Source organism: Lontra canadensis, unplaced genomic scaffold, assembly GCF_010015895.1.
Source record: "Lontra canadensis isolate GAN:19392208 unplaced genomic scaffold, GSC_riverotter_1.0 scaffold7, whole genome shotgun sequence".
Taxonomy (NCBI): Eukaryota; Metazoa; Chordata; class Mammalia; order Carnivora; family Mustelidae; genus Lontra; species Lontra canadensis.
This window is the reverse complement of record NW_022631001.1, coordinates 25,377,192-25,398,933: the sequence shown is the minus strand read 5'-3', so window position 1 is coordinate 25,398,933 and position 21,742 is coordinate 25,377,192. Positions and strand designations below refer to the sequence as shown.

General features: G+C 35.8%; 1 protein-coding gene across 4 annotated transcripts in view; it reads right to left on the bottom strand.

The window, feature by feature from the left end:
* FCHSD2 (FCH and double SH3 domains 2) overlaps nucleotides 1–21,742 on the bottom strand; it is a 295,916-nt gene that overhangs the window by 244,809 nt on the left and 29,365 nt on the right. For all 4 annotated transcript variants that reach the window (XM_032853162.1, XM_032853161.1, XM_032853164.1 and 1 more), the window contains exon 3: nucleotides 450–495. In XM_032853162.1, the coding sequence (XP_032709053.1) occupies nucleotides 450–495 (46 nt within the window). The remainder of the gene's footprint in view (nucleotides 1–449; nucleotides 496–21,742) is intronic.

Sequence of the window (21,742 nt, the reverse complement as noted above, 5' to 3'; positions counted from 1 at the left end):
TTATATACAGTATTTTTACAAAAAACTAACCTAAAAAAATGTTAATAACAAAACTGAGGAAGAAGAAATACATTCACAAAATGGTACATAAATTTATTGGGGGAAAAAAATCCCATGTATAGGCAGAACCGTGCAGTTCAAATCCATTTTGTTCAAGGGTCAAGTATATATACTCATAAAATGTATGATTACTTACACTTGCAAATACTTAAAAATTCTATAAATATTATCATCTCTCCAAAGGCTCATAACCTTCATAAGGAGCCACTTACCTTCTCGTCTAGAGATTCAAATGAAGTAAAAAGGAGGATCAAAGTGAGATAGCCAGAAATTTAAAAAAAAAAAAAAAAAGGATGCAGGGATAACAAAGTTTCTCTCCAACAACCACATCTGCCTTTAAGCCAAAGAAGAGGTATACCTAGAATGGTCACCTCAATTTCCAAGCTTACCTGTGCATACTCTCTTTCAATTGCAGCTTTCTTCTGACTGAATGTCCTAAAAACACAAATAAAAATTCATTACCAGAAGTATAACAAAAATTTTATGTAAACTTATCAACCCACCCTCAGATACTACCTGGTAAACTGTGTTCAGAGAAAGTACAACATATTATTCATTTATGTTCCTAGGAGTACTGCTGACAAAAGACTCTGGAGTCAGAAAATCAAATCAAACATTCAAATCCTGCCTCCACCATGTACTAGTTGTATGACCTTGGTCAAGTCACTTGACTGCTCTGTGCCTCAGAATGGGAATAGTAACAGTACCCACATAACAGGGATAGTGTAAAATTTACTTAATTAAAATACATTAAGTGCTCAAACCATGTCTAACACACAGTAAAAGCTATATATGTACTTTTATGACAAGGACTAATGCATAGTAGGCACTAAAAATGTTTACTGAACTTAATCAGTGTAGAGGGAACTACAGAAAACAAAGTAAAAATTGAATTTGGGGGGCACCACAAATTTGGAGGGCTGCCTCCGTTAGTAAAGCATGTAACTCTTGATCCCAGGGTTTTAAGTTCAAGCCCCATGCTGGGTGCAGATAACTTAAAAAATAAAAACTTAAAAAAAAAAAAATCAGGGGTGCCTGAGTGGCACAGTCAGTTACACACCTGATTATTCGTTTTGGCTAAAGTGGTAATCTCAGGGTCATGAGATCGAGCCCCTCCATCGGACTCCATGCTCAGTGCACAGTCTGCTTAAGCCTGTCTCTCGCACTGTGCCCTCCCCCACCATGTGTTCTCTTTCTCTCGCTCTCTCTCTAAAATGAATAAAACTTTTCAAAAAGAAGAAAATCAAATTTTGATCAGCTTAGCAATATGAAGAACAGTCAAATCAATTCCTTCATTCCAGTTCTTTGCAGCAAGAGTTACAAAACAAAGTACAAGGACACTAAATGTGATATAATGGATGTACCCTTTCCATACATGTATTATATTTGACAGATTCTATGGTAACACTTTTCACATTTTAACATTTATGATATTGGGATTCACCTTTTAGTAATGATTAGCAGTATTTTCTTTTACTTCAATAGTACATGAAATAACAGTACACCTTATAAACCATAGGCAAGTAGTCAATGAAATATGTTAATACTGACAATTTACCTTGAATAGTTTGAGCTTAAGACTTTTCTGTTATGGGCCAGATACCTGTACTCTTAAAAGCACTTCACCAAAGCAGAAATATCAGAGTAAAAAGTGAAAAATATAAAGAAAAGGGTGGGATTTGCGGGGGCGGGGGGAGACAATTTAAGCCAAAACTTCCACTTTAACAGTTATTTAAACTTACCAACATGACTATTCATTTCTTATATAAGAAAAACAACTATTTAAGATCTTACTACATTTGTTTTTAGTGAATAACTGTTGTTTTTTTTTTTTTAAGATTTTATCTATTTATTTGACAGACAGAAATCACAAGTAGGCAGAGAGGCAGGCAGAGAGACAGGGGGAAGCAGGCTCCCTGCCAAGCAGAGAGCCTGATGCGGGGCTCTATCCCAGAACCCTGAGATCATGACCTGAGCCGAAGGCAGAGGCTTTAACCCACTGCGCCACCCAGGCGCCCCTTTAGTGAACAACTGTTACATAGCCTTAAAAAGGAAGGAAACACTGACATATATGCAGGATGAACCTTAACGACATTACACTTAATGAAGTCAGTCACAAAAAGGCAAATACTCTAGGATTCCATTTATATGAGGTACTTAGAGCCGTCAAAATCATATAGACAGGGGCGCCTGGGTGGCTCAGTGGGTTAAAGCCTCTGAGTTCAGCTCAGATCGTGATCCCAGGGTTCTGGGATAGAGCCCCACAACAGGCTCTCTGCTCAGTGAGGAGCCTCCTTCCCCCTCTCTCTCCACCTGCCTCTCTGCCTACTTGTGATCTCTGTCTGTCAAATAAATAAATAAGATCTAAAAAAAAAATCATACAGACAGAAAGAATGGAGGTTTCGAGGGGCTGGAAGGAGAGCATCAGAGGAGTCATTACTTAACCAGTATAGTTTCAGTTTTACAAGTTGAGGAGTTCTGGAGATGGATGATAGTGATAGTTAAAGAACAATATGAAGTACTTAATACCACTAAATTGTACACTTAAAAATGGCTAAGATAGTACATTTTATGCCATACATATTTTACTATAGTAAAAAGGTGGAAAAAAGTATAGCATATCTTTTCCTTAAGGGGTACTGTACTTTTTAAAGCATTTAACACAGTCCTTTAAAATATAATAAGTCAGATGCCTGGATGACTCAATTGGTTAAGCCACTGCCTTCCGCTCAGGTCAAGTCCCACATCAGGCTCCCTGCTCCACAGGGAGTCTGCTTCTCCTTCTGACCCTATCCCCTCTCATGCTCTCTCTCACTCTCTCAAATAAATAAATAAAATCTTTTTAATAAATAAATAAATATAATACAATGAGTCTATTGTCCTTAAAGCATACAAACTATATATTATATACACATATATAAATACACTGTATGCATTTATATACTGTTTTATATAACACACATCAAAACAGTCATTAAGTTTTCTCTGGGTAGCGGGATTACAGGCTTTCAACTTCCTTCTTTTGCTTTTGCTTCCACTATTTTCTGATGTTTTAGTAAGAATATCTATCGTGTTTGAAAACATGTCCTTATTTTTATTTATTTTTTTTATTTTTTAATAAACATATAATGTATTTTTATCCCCAGGGGTACAGGTCTGTGAATCGCCAGGTTTACACACTTCACAGCACTCACCATAGCACATACCCTCCCCAATGTCCATAACCCCACCCCCCTCTCCCGACCCCCCTCCCCCCAGCAACCCTCAGTTTGTTTTGTGAGATTAAGAGTCACTTACGGTTTGTCTCCCTCCCGATCCCATCTTGTTTCATTTATTCTTTTCCTACCCCCCAAGCCCCCCATGTTGCATCTCCACTTCCTCATATCAGGGAGATCATATGATAGTTGTCTTTCTCCGTCTGAAATGTCCTCATTTTTAAATAAATGCACACACATAAATACATGCATACACCTTTATGTACTCATGTTGTTTTACTAAAATTGTACCAGAAATTATTATGACTAGTACTACCAAATATGTGATCTTCCCACCTACCATAAATACCCAGGCAAAAATGAATTAGCTTGGGGCGCCTGGGTGGCTCAGTCGTTTAAAGCCTCTGCCTTCAGCTCAGGTCATGATCCCAGGATCCTGGGATCGAGCCCCACATCAGGCTCTCTGCTCAGCAGGGAGCCTGCTTCCTGCCCCCTCTCTCTGCCTGCTTCTCTGCCTACTTGTGATCTCTGTCTGTCAAATAAATAAATAAAATCTTTAAAAAATAAAATAAAATAAAATGAACTAGCTTATACTTTCCGCATTAAAAAATCTGAAAACTTACAAATATTTGGAAGGAGGTAGAATTTTTTAATATTTTACAAAACATGAAAGCAAATATTTAAGCTCTTTATTTAGTAGTAGTACTTATTTAGTGTTTAGTGTTTATTTATTTAGCTTGAAAGCTTAGATGTAAATCATCTTGAAATAAGGATATTCAAGTGAAGTCACCAAGAAAATAGGAACTCTCTTACTCTGAACATGCATATCAACTAATTTTAAAGCTCTCAGTGGAATTTTTAGTTGTTATGACACAATTACATGTCTACTAAGTAATTTTCTGTTCTAACGAAAGAAAACAAACCCAAGCTGACAACTATTCAAAATCAACATCATTAATATTAGAAATCTATTTATTATAATTCACAGTCAAGAGAGCAGAACAACAACAAAAAAAAACTTCTCATAATCTCCATATAAGGTGAAAAGGCATTTGTTAAAATTCAACATCAGTTTCTCATAAACGTCTTTAGAAATATAATGGATGCTATAATTAAACAGATGGACAAGAACAAGTGATGGCAAGGACATGGAGAAACGAAGTTGGCAGGAATGTAAAAAGATGCAGCTGCTTCAGAAAATCATAGTCTGGGAGTTCCTCAAAAGCTTAAACAAAGAGTTACCATACGACACAGCAGTTCTATTCCTAGGTATATACCCAAGAAAACTTAAAACATATGTTTATACAAAAACTTGTAAATGAATGTTCATAGCAGCATTATTTATGATCGCCAAAAAGTGGAAACATCCCAAATGTCCATCAACTGATGATCAGATAAACAAGATGTGGTATATTCATATGATGGAATATTATTCAAAAAAGGAATGAAATACTGATACATGATGCCATATGAATGAACTTGGAAAGTGCTATGCTAAGAAGTCACATAAAAGGCCACATATTATATCATTCCATTAATACAGAATGTCCCAGAATAGGCAAGCCTACAGAGACAGAAAGTAGATAGATCAGTGATTGCTAAGGGTTGGAGAGTTAAGTTGGCCATTATTTCAAAAATATTTTTCTTTTAACTAGATAGGTTGATTATAAAGTTCATAAAGAAAAATGAAAATTTAAGAATACTTATAAACATTCTGAAAAAGAATAATATTTTTAAAAAGACCTACTCTCACCAGATAATAAAAATTAATTTAAAAAGTGACAATACTTGGGCTTCTGGGTGGCTCAGTCGGTTAGGCCTCTGCTTTGGGCTCAGGTCATGATCTCAGGGTCCTGGGATCGAGGCCCACATCGGGTTCTCTGCTCAATGGGAAGTCTGCTTCCCTCTCTCTCTGCCTGCCCTCTGCCTACATGTGATTTCTCTCTTTGTCAAATAGATAAAATCTTTAAAAAAAAAAAAGTGACAATACTTAAGATAGCTTGGTAATGGAACATGAGTAAACAGACAATGAAACATAAGTCAGAAATATACATAAAATAGAGCTACCCTACAACCCAGCAATTGCACTACTAGGTATTTATCCAATGGATACAAACACAGTGATCCAAAGGGGAACCTGTACCTCAATGTTTATAGCAGCAATGTCTACAATAGCTAATATATGGAAAGCCCACAAATGTCCATTGACAGATGAATGGATAAAGGTGTGGTATGGGTGTGTGTGTCTCTGTGTGTGTGTGTGTGTGTGTGTGTGTATAAAATGGAATATTAGCCATCAAAAAAATTAAATCTTGCCATTTGCAACAATATGGATAGAACTAAAGGGTATTATGCTCAGTGAAATAAGTCAGTCACAGAAAGACAAATATCATATAATGTCACTCATATGTGGAATTTAAGAAACAAAACAGATGAACAAAGGGGAAGACAAGGAAAAATAAAATAAGATGAAAACAGAGAGGAAGGCAAACCATTAGAGACTCTTAACTATAGGCAACAAACTGAGGGTTGCTGGAGGGGAGGTGGGGGGATGGGGTCTTTTCCTCTTTGAATCAAAATGTTTTCTTTTCCAGTTACTAAATTTTTGTGCTTGGAGGTGTCTTTTCCTCCCTCCTTCCCTCTCCCTTTCCTTTCTCCTTTCCTTTCCTTTCTCCTTTTCTTTTCTCCCTTCTTTTCTTTTTTCCTTTCTCTCTCTCTCTTTCTCTCTCTCACTTTCTTTCTTTCTTTCTTCCTTTCTTTCCAGCACCAGAAACAAATTCTTTACTCTGGGCATTCTAGTCTAAAGTGAGTCAATGCAAGAAATTAGGTGCTTACAAAATTATTTGAAAATGCAGAGAAGCAAGAGGCAGGGATCCACAGGTGGGCTTAACTGGTTACCAGCATAGCTGGGACCCAGAGATCAGGGAGTGCTGACTGATCTCACTGCTATGACTGAGGTCTGGTCTTTGCCCTTGGCTTCTGGGGAGTAATCTCTAAACCTTTGGAATGTTATGACTGATAACAGTGTTTTTATTTACCTGGGGACTTCAGTCCGTGGCAAATAGCCTATACTAACTATGTGATTTATTGAGAGTGGTGTGGAGAAGAGGGGGGCGGGGCACATGGTATGAACTCAACCTCTGAAGGAGCTGGAAACAAAAGTTAGCCCCATGGGCAGTCAATCACATCCAAGTAACCAAACATACCTCTTCCCCTTGGTTGATTTTAAATTACATCCCTTCACTATTAAAAAACTACAACCTTCAGTAAACTTTCAGTGAGTTGTGTGAGTCCTTCTATAAATTATCAAATCTAAGGATGGTCCGGGGGACCCCTGATCTTGCAAGTCATTTCAGAAGTGAGGGTAATCCTAGGGACCTCCAAACTTGCAGTTGCTGTCAAAAGTGCGAGTTGTCGGGACGCCTGGGTGGCTCAGTGGGTTAAAGCCTCTGCCTTCGGCTCGGGTCATGATCCCAGGGTCCTGGGATTGAGCCCCACATCGGGCTCTCTGCTCAGCAGGGAGCCTGCTTCCTCCTCTCTCTCTCTCTCTATCTCTCTGCCTGCCTCTCTGCCTACTTGTGATCTCTGTCAAATAAATAAATAAAATCTTTAAAAAAAAAAAAAAGTACGAGTTGTCTTGGGAACTCCCTAACTCCGTAATTCATTGCCAGGATCAGAAGAAAACCTAAAAATGTTCAAATTATTATTATTATTATTTAAGAGTTTACTTACTTGACAGAGAGAGAGAACGCACCCAAGCAGGGGGAGAGGCAGAGGGAGAGGGAGAACCAGGCTCCCCGCTCAGCAGGGAGCCCAACATGGGGCTTGATCCCAGAACTCTGAGATCCTGACCTGAGCTGAAGGCAGAGGCTTAACCAACTGAGCCACCTAGATGCCCCAAAAATGTTCAAATTATTAATGGTGATAATGGAAATAGGATATCAACAACCATAATGATGAATGTTAAAAATAAAGATAAATGCATGCACTAAATGGCTAAAATTTAAAACACTGGTAACTATAAATATCAGTGAGCCTACAGAGAAATGAAACTTTGTTATTGGTGGGAATATAAAATAATACAATGCTTTGGGGAAAATATGGTATTTCTTATATAATTAAGCACATACCTATTCTGACATAACAATTTAGAAGTAGGCATTTACCAAGAGAAATGAAAACATAAGTCCCTGAAAACACTTCATGAAAATATTTATAGCACCTTTATTCATGAACAGACAAAAACAGGAAACAGTCCAGGTATTCATCAGTGGGATAATAGATCAACAAACAGCAATATATATCCAAAATATATAAAGAACTTCTAAAACTCAACACCCCCAAAAAAATAATAATCCAATTAAAAAATGGGCAGATGCCACAAATAGACAACCTTTCAAAGCAACATACAGATGGCCAACAGAGACACACAAAAAAATGCTCAACATCACTCATCATCAGGGAAATACAAATCAAAACTACAATGAGAGATCACCTCACACCCGTCAAAAGAGCTAAAATCAACAACACAAGAAACAACAGGTATTGACATGGATGTGGAGAAAGGGGAACCCTCCTGCACTGTTGGTAGGAATGCTCGTATGGCTACTCTAGAAAACAATATGGAGGTTCCTTAAAAAGTCAAAAATAGAACAAACCTATGATCCAGCAATAGCACTACTAAGTATTTTACCCAAATAACACAAAAATGCTAATTCAAAGAGATACATGTACCCCAATGTTTGTAGCAGCATTATCTACAATACTCAGACTGTGGAAGCAGCCAAGTGCCCATCAACTGATGATGGATAAAGATGTGGTATGTATGTGTATATAGATAGAGAGATAGATACAGGTATAGATAATGGAATATTACTCAGCCAAAAAAAAGAAAGAAAGAATAAAAGCTTGCCAATTTGCAATGACATGGATGGAGCAAGAAGTATTATGCTAAGTGAAATAAATTAACCAGAGGAAGACAAATACCATATGACTTCACTCACAGGTAGAATTTAAGAAACAAAAACAAATGAGCAAAGGTAAGAGAGAGGGAAGGAGGGAGGGGTAAACCAAGAAACAGACTCTTAACTATAGAGACCAAACTGATGGTTACCAGAGGGGAGATGGATAGGGGGATAGGTTAAATAGGTGATAGGGATTAAGGAGTGCACTTGTAATAAACACCAGGTGTTGTATGGAAGTGCTGAATCACTATATTGTACACTTGAAACTAATATTACAATACATGTTAACTAACTGGAATTTAAATAAAAATTTTTTAAAAGTGATATATTCTTGTGAAATGGGTAAGCCTGATGATTCACAGACGTGTACCCCTTGAGCAAATAATATATTAATAAAAATAATACATTATATTAATAAAAATAATTTTTAAGAAAAGAATACCAAAACAAAAGTGGTATATTCTTAAAATGGAATAAAACTCAGCAATAAAAGCAAATGGACTATAAGATGACTACCACATTTTTATTATTCTGAGTTAGTTCACCCTGTTATTTTACAAATAACACTGTATAAATACAACTAGTATTAGGATATAAAAAGAATTTTTTAGCATGGACAGCAAAATGGTATAGGGAACTAGTATACTTGTATTATCAGCATGTCGACAACTCTTTCATCAAAACCCCTTTATGGAGCGCCTGGGTGACTCGGTCAGTTAAGTGTCTGCCTTCAGCTCAGGTCATGATCCCAGGGTTCTGGGGCTGAGTCCCACATCGGGCTCTCTGCTCAGCAGGGAGCCTGCTTCTCCCTCTCCCTCTGCCCCTCTCCCCTGCTTGTGTGATGCACTCAAAAAAAAATTTTTTATACAAAACAAGTAGAATAAAGAACTGAAACTATACAAGTCTTGCAGAGAGGAAATTATTTGGCTCCTAATAAAAATATTCACCAACATTCACCAAGTATCTTCTGAATTTCAGGTATTCTGCTAAATAGGCACAGGAAATATAAACGAATGAGACATGGACTCTGCTCTCAAGGGATTCATTAGTACAGGCATAAATGGATGATGCCAAGATTCAAAATGCTATCGTCATAAAATGAAAGGTAGAAAGTGTTCTTATTTCTTATTAATTAGGCAACATTGGGCAAGTTAATTTTCCTGCCTGTGCTTCAGTTTCCTATAAAAAGAACACCTACCTCATAGGATTATTATGAGGATGAAATGTACATATTTGTAAAGCACTTAGAACAGACTTGGCACATACTAAATGCTAGAGTCTTTATTAAATAAGTGCAAATACATTCCACATTTATTATAATTATGAAATTTAATCCAGTTTAAAATATTTTGATTAAATGAATATGTGAAGCACTAACAAAAAAATATACTTTACGTGACTCTGGTGTTGATGACAGAGCAAAGTGAGAATCTCCTTACTCCTCTAAGAAATTACCCAAAAGCAATAAATAAATAAAAAAGCAAACGTGATCTCCAATAAATCTAGGAAACATATGAAAATATAAGTGAAAGGCCAAAAGAGAGACAAAACTGGAGAAAGAGGGTGAATATAAGGCATGAGGCTCCAAAACTGAAGGGGGTTGTGCAGACATCTCTTCAAGCGTACTTCCTGAGGTATAAAATGGAAACCACATTTGCAACAACAAAAAAAGGGGACATGAGCTAGGGGAAGGAACTTTGCTCCTCACAGTCTGAAGTAATAGAGGGACAGTACTAAATAAGGAATCACACAAACAAGCTACACTAGCAGAAATTAGGCTGCTGGTATGGCAAAAAGGTACTGAGACAGCCTACACTATGAACAGTCCTAAAGCAGCAAATCTTCTCTAGCCGAGGAGAATGAAATAAGTTCCTACATACAAGCCTGGTTATAAGGAAAATTCCTATAAATTTGGAAGACAGTAGCTACCCTGAGACACCTACTTCCAATATCCTAAAAAGTAGTACAGGAAGAACTCTCTTCATTCAAAAAAAACAAAAACAAAAAAAACAAAAAACAAAAAAGAAGCAGGAATAGAAAATATAAATGCAAAACTTAAAGGAAAACAGGAGCCAAAGGACATTCATGAGAAAAACGCTTCCATGGAGCAGATTAAAAAAAAATGTAATCAAATATTTCAAATGAATTTTTAAAACTTAATAATTCAAAAAAATGAATGAAACAAATACCACTGACATATTGAATTATAATGTTTAAGTGCCAAGAGAATAGCAGTCTCATTGACTCCTCAAAAACCTTAACTATTCATAGCCTATTGCTGACAGGAAGGCTTATCAATAACAGCCAATTAACACATATTTTGTATGTTATACATACTGCATACCATTTTCTTACAATAATCTAACCTGGATAAAAGAAAATGTTAAGAAAATCATAAAGAAAATAAATTTATAGTACTGGACTATATTTATCCAAAAAAAATTGGACCCACATGGTTCAAACACATGTTGTCCAAGGGTCAACTGTATGTTACTGTGGATTTTTGTATGTGCCCTTTATCATGTTAAGGAAGTTTCCTTTTATTCCTAGTTTCCTGAGTGTTTTTTTAAATTATTTATTTAAAATTTTTTGAGTAGTTGACACTTAATGCTACATGTGTTTATACGTGTTACAATGTTTCAGGTATACAACACAGTGATTTCACCTTCTCTATAAGTTACACCAGGACCATCACAAATGTAGCGACCATCTGTTACCACACAATGCTATTACAATATCATTGACTGTATTTTCTATGCTATGCCTTTAGTTTACTGAGCAATTTTTTTCACAAAAAGGTGTTAAATTCTGTCAAATGCTTTCTTTGCCTCTATTGAGATGATTATGTGGTTTTTCTCCTTTGTTCTATTCATATGGTGTATTTCACTCACTGGTTTTCTTATGTTGAACTTCCGCATTCCTGGGATGAATCTCACTTCATCATACTGTATAATTCTATAAATGTGTTGTCAGATTTGGTTTGTCAGTGTTTTGTCGAGAATCTCTGCATCAGTGTTCATAAGGGATATTGATCTTTGGTTTTCTTGTGTTGTCTTTGTCTGACTCTCATATCAGAGTAATGACGACTTCATAGAATATGAGTGTTCCCTCCTCTTCTATTTTTTGGAAGTGTTTGAGAAGGATTGGTATTAACTCTTTAACAGTTTGTTAAAAACCCACCCATGAAAAGCTGTGTTGTCAAGGACTTTTTGTTGGAAGGCTTTTGATTACTGATAAAATTTCTTTACTTTGAAAGGTCTGTTGAGAATTCTATTTTTTTCTTGAATCAGTTTTGGTAATTTGTATTTTTCTAGGAATTTGTTCTTTCTAAGTTACCCAATTTGTGGGCATACAATTGCTCATAGTTCTCTTTTATAATATTTTTAGTTCGATGGTGGAATGGAGAGTAATGTCCCTTTTTTAAAAATATTTTATGTATTTGACAGAGAGAGACAGAGCAAGAGAGGGAACACAAGCAGGGGGAGTGGGAGAGAGAGAAGCAGGCTTCTGGCCGAGCAGGGAGCTTGATGATGGCTCTATCCCAGGACCCTGGGATTATGACCTGAGCCAAAGGCAGATGCTTAACCCACTGAGCTACCCAGGACCCATAATGTCCCTAGTTTCATTTCTGATTTTAGTTATTTGCAGCTTCTCTCCTTTTCTTAGACTAAAGGTTTGTCTCTTAAGAATCGACTTTGGTTTCATTAGTTCTCTACTGTCTTTCTATTCTCTATTTCATCTCTGATCTAGTCTTTATTGTTTTCCTCCTTTTGCTGGTTTTGGATTTGGTTTGCTCTTTTTCTAGTTTCTTGGGTATAAATTTAGATTGATTTGAGATCTTTATTTTTAATGTAGGTGTTTAGAGCTATCAATTTCCCAGAGTACTGTCACTGCATACACTAAGTTTCAGTATACTGTGTTTTGTTTTCATTCCTGTTAAAGTATTTTCGAATTTTCCCAGGGATTTCTTTGACCTACTAGTCAAGAATATGTTGTTAAATTTCCATATATTTGCAAATTTTTCAGTTTTCCTTCTGTTGATTTCTGTAGCTTCATTCCATTGGATCAGAGAAGATAGTTTCTATGATTGCGATCTTTTACTGATAATTGTTCGTGGCCCAACTTATGGTCTATTCTGGAGAATATTTCATGTGTACTTGAAAAGAATGTATATCTTGCTTTGTTGGGTGGAGTGTTCTGTATTGTTTGTGAGGCCTACTTGGTTTATATTATTTTTCAATGAAATGGAATTGATGATCCAGAAACAAACCCAAATATTTGTAACCAACTGATTTTCAACAAGGACACCAAGTCCATTCAAAGGAGAAAGAGTAGTCTTTTCAACAAATGGTGCTAGGAAAGTGAATTTCCACATACAAAGGAATGAAGCTGGACCCCTATCCCATTCCAAATATAAAACTTAACTCAAAATAGATTGAAAACTAAATGTAATAGATGAAACTGTAAAATTCTTTTTTTTTTGAACTATAAAATTCCTTTTTTTAAAGATTTTATTTATTTATCTGACAGAGATCACAAGTAGGCATAGAGGCAAGCAGAGAGAGAGGAAGGGAAGCAGGATTCCCTGCTGAGCAGAGAGCCCAAGGTGGGGCTTAATCCCAGGACCCTGGAATCATGACCTGAGCCGAAGACAGAGCTTTAACCCACTGAGCCACCCGGGTGCCCCGAACTACAAAATTCTTAAAAGCAAGCACAGAATTAAGACTTCAAGGTCTCCAACTTGGCAACAGATTTTCAAAAGAGAGCAGGGGGAGGGGCAGAGAGAGGGGGAAGGAGAGACTCCTCAAGCAGACTCCCCACTGAGCATGGAGCCCAAAGTGGGACTCAAACCCAGCACCCTGAAATCTTGACCCGAGCCGAAGCCAAAAGCTGGACACTCAACTGACTGAGCCACCCAGGCATCTCTTGGCAACAGTTTCTTAAATGGAACACCAAAAGCATATCAGTAAAAGAAGAAAAGTAACTAAAATGAACTTTATCAAAATTAAAGATGTTTAGGGTGCCCAGGTGGCTCAGATGATTAAGTGTCTGCCTTTATCTCAAGTCATGATCTCCAGGTTCTGGGACTGAGTCCCACATCAGGCTCCTAGCAGAGCGGGGAGTCTGCTCTTCCCTCTCCTTCTGCCTCTCCCTCTGCTTATGCTCTCTCTTTTTCTCAAATAAATGAATAACATCTTTTAAAAACATTTTTTTTTTAATTAGCTCTTGCTTCCCTTGCCTTTGGTGATGTTTCTAGGAAGAAGATGCTGTGGCTGAGGTCAAAGAGGTTGCCGTCTGTGTTTTCAAGGATTTTGATGGGTTCCTCAAAAAGTTTAAAACAGAGCTACCCTATGACCCAGCAATTGCACTACTAGGTATTTATCCAAAGGATAAAAACATAGTGATTCAAAGAGGCACATGCACCCCAATGTTTACAGCAGCAATGTCCATAAGAGCCAAAATATAGAAAGTCTCTAAATGTCCATCAACAGATGCTGGATAAAGATGTGAGATATACAGATATAGATATAGATAATGGAATATTAATCAACCATCAAAAAAAAATGAAATCTTGCCATTTGCAATGATGTGGATGGAACCGGAGGGTATTATGCAAAGCGAGATAAGTCAGTCAGAGAAAGACAAGTACCTACGATTTTATTCATATGTGGAATTTAAGAAATAAAACAGATGAACATAGGGGAAGGGAAGGAAGATAAAGTAAGATGAAAAGAGAGAGGGAAGCAAACCATTAGAGACTCTTAACTGCAGGATACAAACAGGGTTCCTGGAGGGGTGGGATGGGTTAATTGGGTGATGGGCATTAGGAGAGCACATGAAGTAATGAGCACAGGATGTTACATGCAACTGATTAATCACTAAATTCTACCTCTGAAACTAATAATACAGTATATGTTAACTAAATTGAATTTAAATTAAAAATGTTTAAAAATAGTTCGACCATCAAAAGCAAAAACTCCAGGCCTACATGGCTTCACTGTTAATATAGAATTAACAGTTTGATAGCAAACATTTAAGAAATAACAGCATCATATATAAACTCTTCCAGAAAGTAGAAAAGAATGAGAACACTTCCCAAATCATTTTATGAGGCCAGTATTACGCGTACAGGAAAACATAAAAAGACAGCATCGAAAAACAACAAAAATTCTACAGTTAATATCCCTTATACATGTAGATGTAAAAGCTCTTAACTATATATTAGCAAATCAAATCCATTTTATATTTTCATATAAAAAGGATAATATGACATAATAATAACAGAAAGACCATATCGGGTTTATCTGAGGAATGCAAGCATGGTTCCAGAACCAAAAATACATCAGTTTAACTCAACACAAAATAAAGGAGAAAAGCTACATGATCATTTCCATAGATGCAGAAAAAATATTTAACAAAATCCAACATCAGGAAATTAACCAAGGAGGTAAAAGATGTAAACACTGAAAATTCTAAGACATTTATGAAAGAAACTGAAGATGACACAAATAAATGGAAAAATATCTTGTGTTCATGGATGAGAAGAATTAATATTGTTAAAATATCCATACTAACAAGAGCCTATAGATTTGATGCAATACCAAATTTCCAAAGGCATTTTTCACAAAAATGAAAAAAAAAAAAAAACAAAAACTAAAATTACACTGAAGAGCCAAAGCAACTCTGAGAAAGAAAAACAGAGCTGGAAGTATCACACTTACTGATTTCAAACTATATTACAAAGCTAAAGTAAAAAGCTTTACAAAGCTAAAGTAGTCAAAACAACAGGGTACTGGCATCAAACAAAGACATACAGACCAGTGAATCAGAAGAGCCCAGAAATAAACCCATGCATACACGGTCAACTACTATTTGACAAGGGAGCCAAGAATACTTAATAGGAAAAGGAGAGTGTCTTCAACAAATGGTACTGAGAAAACCAAGTATTTACATATAAAAGAATGAAGCTGGACCCCTATTTTACACCACTCACAAAAATTAACTTGGAATAGATTAAAGACTAAAATGTAGATTTGAAGTCATATAACTCCTAGAAGAAAACATACAGTAAAAAAGCTTGACACTGATCTTGGCAATAATTTTCTGGATATGACACAAATGCACAAGCAACAAAAGCAAAAATAAACAAGTGGACTAAATCAAACTAAAAAACTGCATAGCAAAAGAAATAATCAACAAAATGAAGAGAAAACCTATAAATTCAGATAAATATTTGCAAGCCAAATATTTAATAAGGTGTTAATATCCAAAATTCGTAAGGAACTAATATAACTAAATAGCAAAAAAATAATAATAACCCAACTAAATATCGGAAGAGAACCTGAAAAGGCAGTTTTCTAAAGACATACAGATGGCCAACAGGTACGTGAAAAGATGCTCAGCATCACTAGTCATCAAGGAAATGTAAATCAAAACCACAATGAGATACCACTTCACATCTGTTAGAATGGCTATTACCAAAAAGAGAAGAAAGAAGTGTTGGCTAATGTGGAGCAAAGGTAAACCCCTTGTGAATTCTGATGGGAATTTAAACTGGTATAGCCATTATGGGATACAGTATGGAAGTAACTCAAAAAACTAAAAAAAAAAGAAAAAAAAAAAAGGTCAAACAATCCAATTTTAAAATATGGGAAAAAGACCTGAATTGACATTTCACAAAAGAAACTATCTAAATGGTCAGCAATAATGAAAAGATGTTTTAAAATCACTAGTCAGGGGCGCCTGAGTGGCTCAGTGGGTTAAGCCTCTGCCTTTGGCTCTGGTCATGATCTCAGGGTCCTGGGATCAAGCCCCACATTGGGCTCTCTGCTCGACAGGGAGCCTGCTTCGCCCTCTCTGCCTGCCTCTCTGCCTGCTTGTGATCTCTGTGTCTCTGTCAGATAAATGAATAAAATCTTTTTAAAAAATAAAAATAAATAAAATCACTAGTCATTAAGGAAATGCAAATTAAAATAAGATACCATCAAATACCCACTAGAATTACTGAAATTAAGAAAGCTAACAATATCAAGTGTTTATGAGGATATGGCAAAACTGGAATGCTCATACACTGCTGATGGGAATATCAAATGGTATAGCTACTTTGAAAACATTTTCATTATTTCTTATGAAGTTGACACACATTTATTAAAGAATGCATCAATGACACTATTAGGTATTTACTAAAGAGAAATGAAAACATGTCCAGGAGAAGACCTATAAGCAAATATCACAGCAGCCAAGAATGTAAACAATTTGTAACAGACAAAAATTGGAAACAATGAAATGCCTCTCCACTGGTGAAGGATAAATAAACTGTAGTATACCCTTACTATGGAAAACTCCTTAGCAATAAAAACGGAATGAAACATCAATATATGCAACAACACATATGAATCTCAAGAACACTGCACTAAAAATAAATGACACTGAATAAAAGATGTCAAACACAAAAGTACCTATTCTGTGATTCCATTTATATGAAATTCTAGGAAAGACACAACTATAATGACAGAAAGTAGGTAAGTAGCTGTTTGAGGCTTGGACATTAAAGGGCACAAGGAAACATTTTAGGATGATGGAAATGTTCTATATCTGGAGTATAGTGGTTATAATTCGATTACACACGATTACTAAAATGTACCAAGCCAATATGCACTTTAAAGTGGATGGTTTTTACTGTATATAAATTATACCTCAATAAAGTTGAAAATAAATTAAACATGATAAAAGTAGTAAATAAAGAAATAACAACCATTGTCCTCTTAAGTAACACTAATTCAAAATCTGCAGAAAACTGACATTATAAAATGCTGGTTTATGGGGCACCTGAGCAGCTCCATCACTTGGCCTCTGCCTTTGGCTCAGGTTGTGATCCCAGAATCCTAGAATGGAGCCCTGCATCCGGCTCCCTGCTCAGCGGGGAGCCTGCTTCTCCCTCTCCTAATCCCCCTGCTTGTGCCCTCTCTCTCTTTCTCCCTCTAATAAATAAAAGCTTTTATTTAAAAATCTTTTGGTTTATCATTTCTGAAAACTTAATGTGCTTCCATTTTTATAAGATTTGATTAGAGCTAGTTTGGGTATCATCTCTTCCAAAATCATTGCCTGAATCTCTATGCTGGACCAAGTACCTGTTACAGTCCCAAAGCATGTATCTGTCTCATTGCTAACTACATTACAGTGAAAATACCCGTGTATAATGCTAAGTGAAATAAGGCACAGAAAGACAAACATCATATGATTTTGCTCATATGCAGAATTTAAGAAATGAAACAAATGAGCAAAAAAAGAGAGAGAGAGAGACAAAGACAAACCAAGAAACAGACTCTTAACTATGGAGGACAATCTGATGGTTACCAGGGGGAAGTGGGTAGGGAGATGCTGAAACAGGTGATGGGGATTAAGGAGTACACTTATCATGGTAAGCACTGGGTAATATATGGAATTGCTGAATCTATATTACACTATACCATATAGTATATGTTATATATATATTAATATATGGCATATACTACTCTATACTATATACTATTACACGATACTGTACACCTGAACTAATGTAACACTGTATGTTAACTTTACTGGAATTAAAATAAAATTGGAAATACATGTACAGAAAAAAAAAGAAGATATCTGCATTTCTGTCTATCTCTCTTACGTAGCTTTGTATCCCCAAGCATTAAGCTTGATGCTTGGAAGAGAGATGCTCAATTAAATTGAAATGAATCTATATAAAACCTACACACATAAAATATAGATACATAGACTTTTAAAGAAAATAAGAAATGCCAAAAAGGAAAAGGGGCAGGTTAATAACAGTGTTCTTTATATCATTTTAAAATGTATGCAAGTTTATTTTAGGTATTCATAAATCTAATTTAACAAGCCACATTAACTGGACATTCTATTCCTCTGAGAATCCCAAGAATCAAGCAAATCCTCCTCCAGAGGTTTGTAAAAGCCTTTAAATTTTTAAAAACTACTCCTGTATCCTTTATTTTTGCAGTATCTCAAACAACCATGAAAAAAATCCAACCTTGCTAATTACCAAAGAAATCCAGATTCAAACAATAAGACTGTTTTGCCTATTAGAATGCCCAATATTAGAATATTAGAATAATGATATCACATGTTGTGGCCACATCTGAAAATAAGCACCTACGTAGGGCAGGGTATGCAATATGGCAGCAGGTATGAACAACCATTTTTTTTTAAGATTTTATTTATCTGAGAGAGAGAGAGAGAGAGCGAGCACAAGAGCGCGGGCAGAGGGAGAGGGGGCCTGAGCAGGGGGCTGAGCAGGCAGCCTGACGCAAGGCTTAGTATCCGTAACCTGGGATCATGACTTGAGTCAAAAACAGCCGCTTAACGGGCTGAGCCACAGGCATCCATAAACAACCACTTAAACAGTATATAATGTTTGACCAATCAACTCTACTAGAAATCTACCCTAAAAAGATAGTTACATAACTACACAAAGATGTAAGTAAGAACATCAAACACTATGCTACACTAAAAATTAGGAACTACAGTGCAGTGTAAGCTCCTTAGGTGAACAAAGGAAAATAAAACTTGAGTTTAACAACTATGAAGTCTATATTTTAAAATTAAAAACTAATTTGGTTAACAAAACCTAATTCAGTAACAAACACTCCTTCAGCATCTATGTACCAGGCTATGAAATACACAAAGATAAAAGATAGTCTTGCTCTCAAAAACTGCACAGTCTGGAAGGAAATATATACATACACAGAGAATTAAAATTCTGGAAACAAATATTGAACAATGGATTAGTTAAGCATGGGGGAAGTTAAAAAAAAAAAACCTCTGTAAATAATAGTTATTATAATTTTAACAGTGGTCCTCAAACTTCAACATACGTAAGAATCACCTAAAAGGACTTGTTGAATCACAGATTGGTAGGTCCCACTCCCAGAATTTGTGATTCAGTAGGCTTGGGATAAAGCCTGAGAAATTGCACTTCCAACAAATTCCCAGTTGGTACTGACACTACTAGTACAGAAAACAGTTTGAGAATCAGAGAATTATAAAACTACTCATCCTTCCTTATCCCACCAAATACAAACAAGTAAGTAAATCAACTTATATATATAGAGAGAGATTTTTAAATTACATACACATAAAAGAAGGGGGAAAAACACCTAATAACAAGCCAAACCACCACCCTCTTAGTCATCTAATACAACTGCATTAAAAGTAATATAAACTTGAAAAAATTATTTCACTGACATTTTCAACCCACAAAGAATCCACTCTCAGTTATTCAAGGTTGATTATCCAGTCAATAATTTTATACATCTTGGAAATCCACTTCTCCTGCAGTATCTGTTAGCCAAGGAAATATTTTATGTAATGTCTCAGTTCGGGAGGAGAAAAAAAAATCTGAAATGCGTATCAAATAAGAGTGGTAACTCCTACCCTAGAACAGCAGTTCTCATCCTTACTTACAAATGAGAATACCAGCTACACTTTTTTTTTTTTAAAGATTTTATTTATTTATTTGAGAGAGGGGCAGTGAGAGAGAGCATGAGCGAGGAGAAGGTCAGAGGGAGAAGCGGACTCCCCATGGAGCTGGGAGCCCGATGCGGGACTCAATCCCGGGACTCCAGGATCATGACCTGAACCGAAGGCAGTCGTCCAACCAACTGAGCCACCCAGGCGTCCCCAGCTACACTTTTAAAGATGCGTATATGCAGGCCTCTCCCCAAATCTACCAACTCTGAGTCTTAAGAGTAGGACCTAAGCATCTGCAATGTTATAAAGTGCCCAGGTGACTCTTCCTTATACAATGCATTCTTGGCACCGTCCTTTCATTTAAGCTATGTTTAATTCTGGGAATTCAAAATATTTCAAAGAAGATAATGTTATCACATTGTGATGACAATATTTAGGAATTTGAAAAAGCTCTATGATCTTCCTCATAACCATTCTTCCCCCTCACGCCCCACTTCCCAACATCACAGAGGTTGGGGAGCATCTCACCTCACACTGATCAAATGTGGTCTAAATAGAGCTCTTTTCTTCTCTAGTTACATGTGCTGACCAACTGACTTATTTTAATTGGGCATCTTTGAACTTTTTGCCTTTCAACTCTTGATACACTATAAAGAGAAATAATGTCCTCAAACTGAATTACCTGAAAAGAGATAATTTTATCAAAAAAGAAATTGAAGTCAAGTTTGTCATGAATAGGTCCTAAGATGAGAGAGTCACAAGACATCTTCCAAAGCTTTTTATCATAACATCCTTTAAGCAGTATTTAAGTCAACTCAGTAAATATTGCATGATGATAGAAAATGGCTATCCTCTCATTTTTCAAAAGTATTGATATCATGGTGTGCGCGCGCACGTGCGCGCGCGCACACACACACACAAAGACCTGGGGAAGAAGACGTTAAAACCCTCAACTAACACTGTATTTTCAAGTAAAACAATTACTTTCCATTAAGATTAGTCAATACTCATCAAGTTGCCGAAATCTTATCAGGAGATCTGTAATTAAGTTCACCTCTGAACACCATGACTTTATATGTTTTCATCTCTGATATATCACATTTAAGACCCATTTTAAGATGCCAAATTTTCTTTGCCAGGAAAAGAGTTGGGAGACATTTATTAGTCGACAATCTTTTATTAAAGTGGAACACACATTCCTTTAAGATCCTAGCAGAAAATATATCAAAACATTTTAATCAAATGAAAATTGTTGCTATTTCTATAGAATACACATAGGTTAACAAATAATTTTTTATTACATTATCTATCTTTCAACATTTTACTCCAAGAGACATCTTATTCCTTATCCTTGAATTACATTGTACATTTAAAAGATACATCATAAAACTTACACAGCCTCTGCCTGGCAGAGTTACATAAAAATAAACACTGAGGCCTTTTTTCTTGCTTTCTCCTTCCTTAAAATTTTACTGATACATAATATACAGGAGGTTTGAAGACTTAATTTTAATACATGTGTACTAATATATCAACACTAGATCTAGATCAATGACAAAAGATACCACATTAACAAAACATGCATTATCAAAGCCATTTTTAAAATTTTAACAAATTACTATAATTTATTATTATTATTCTTTTATATTTTTTATAAACTAATAGAACTCTGAAAATCTGATATGTTCCTGAAAGTAAATTTAGGATTATTATGTCTCTTGAGAAGAATACCAATGTAATTGGCTAAAAGCAATTTATTTTCTAGGTAGAAGCATTTCAGTAACTTTTGTAACTTACTGGTTTCAAATACGTAAAGAAAATTTTTTTTACTAAAGTGAGTTTACTAATATAAAGCATTTACATTCACCCAGAATAAGCTGATTCTAAGCTTTTGGAGTATACTTTATTTTAGGTACACTGCTAAAAAGTTAAAAATAAACATAAATTAGATGGCCAGGAAAAAAACCTTGCTGGATAGCAAGACTTCAGCTATTCAAAAACTTTGTATCCCTCACTCAATCACTATAA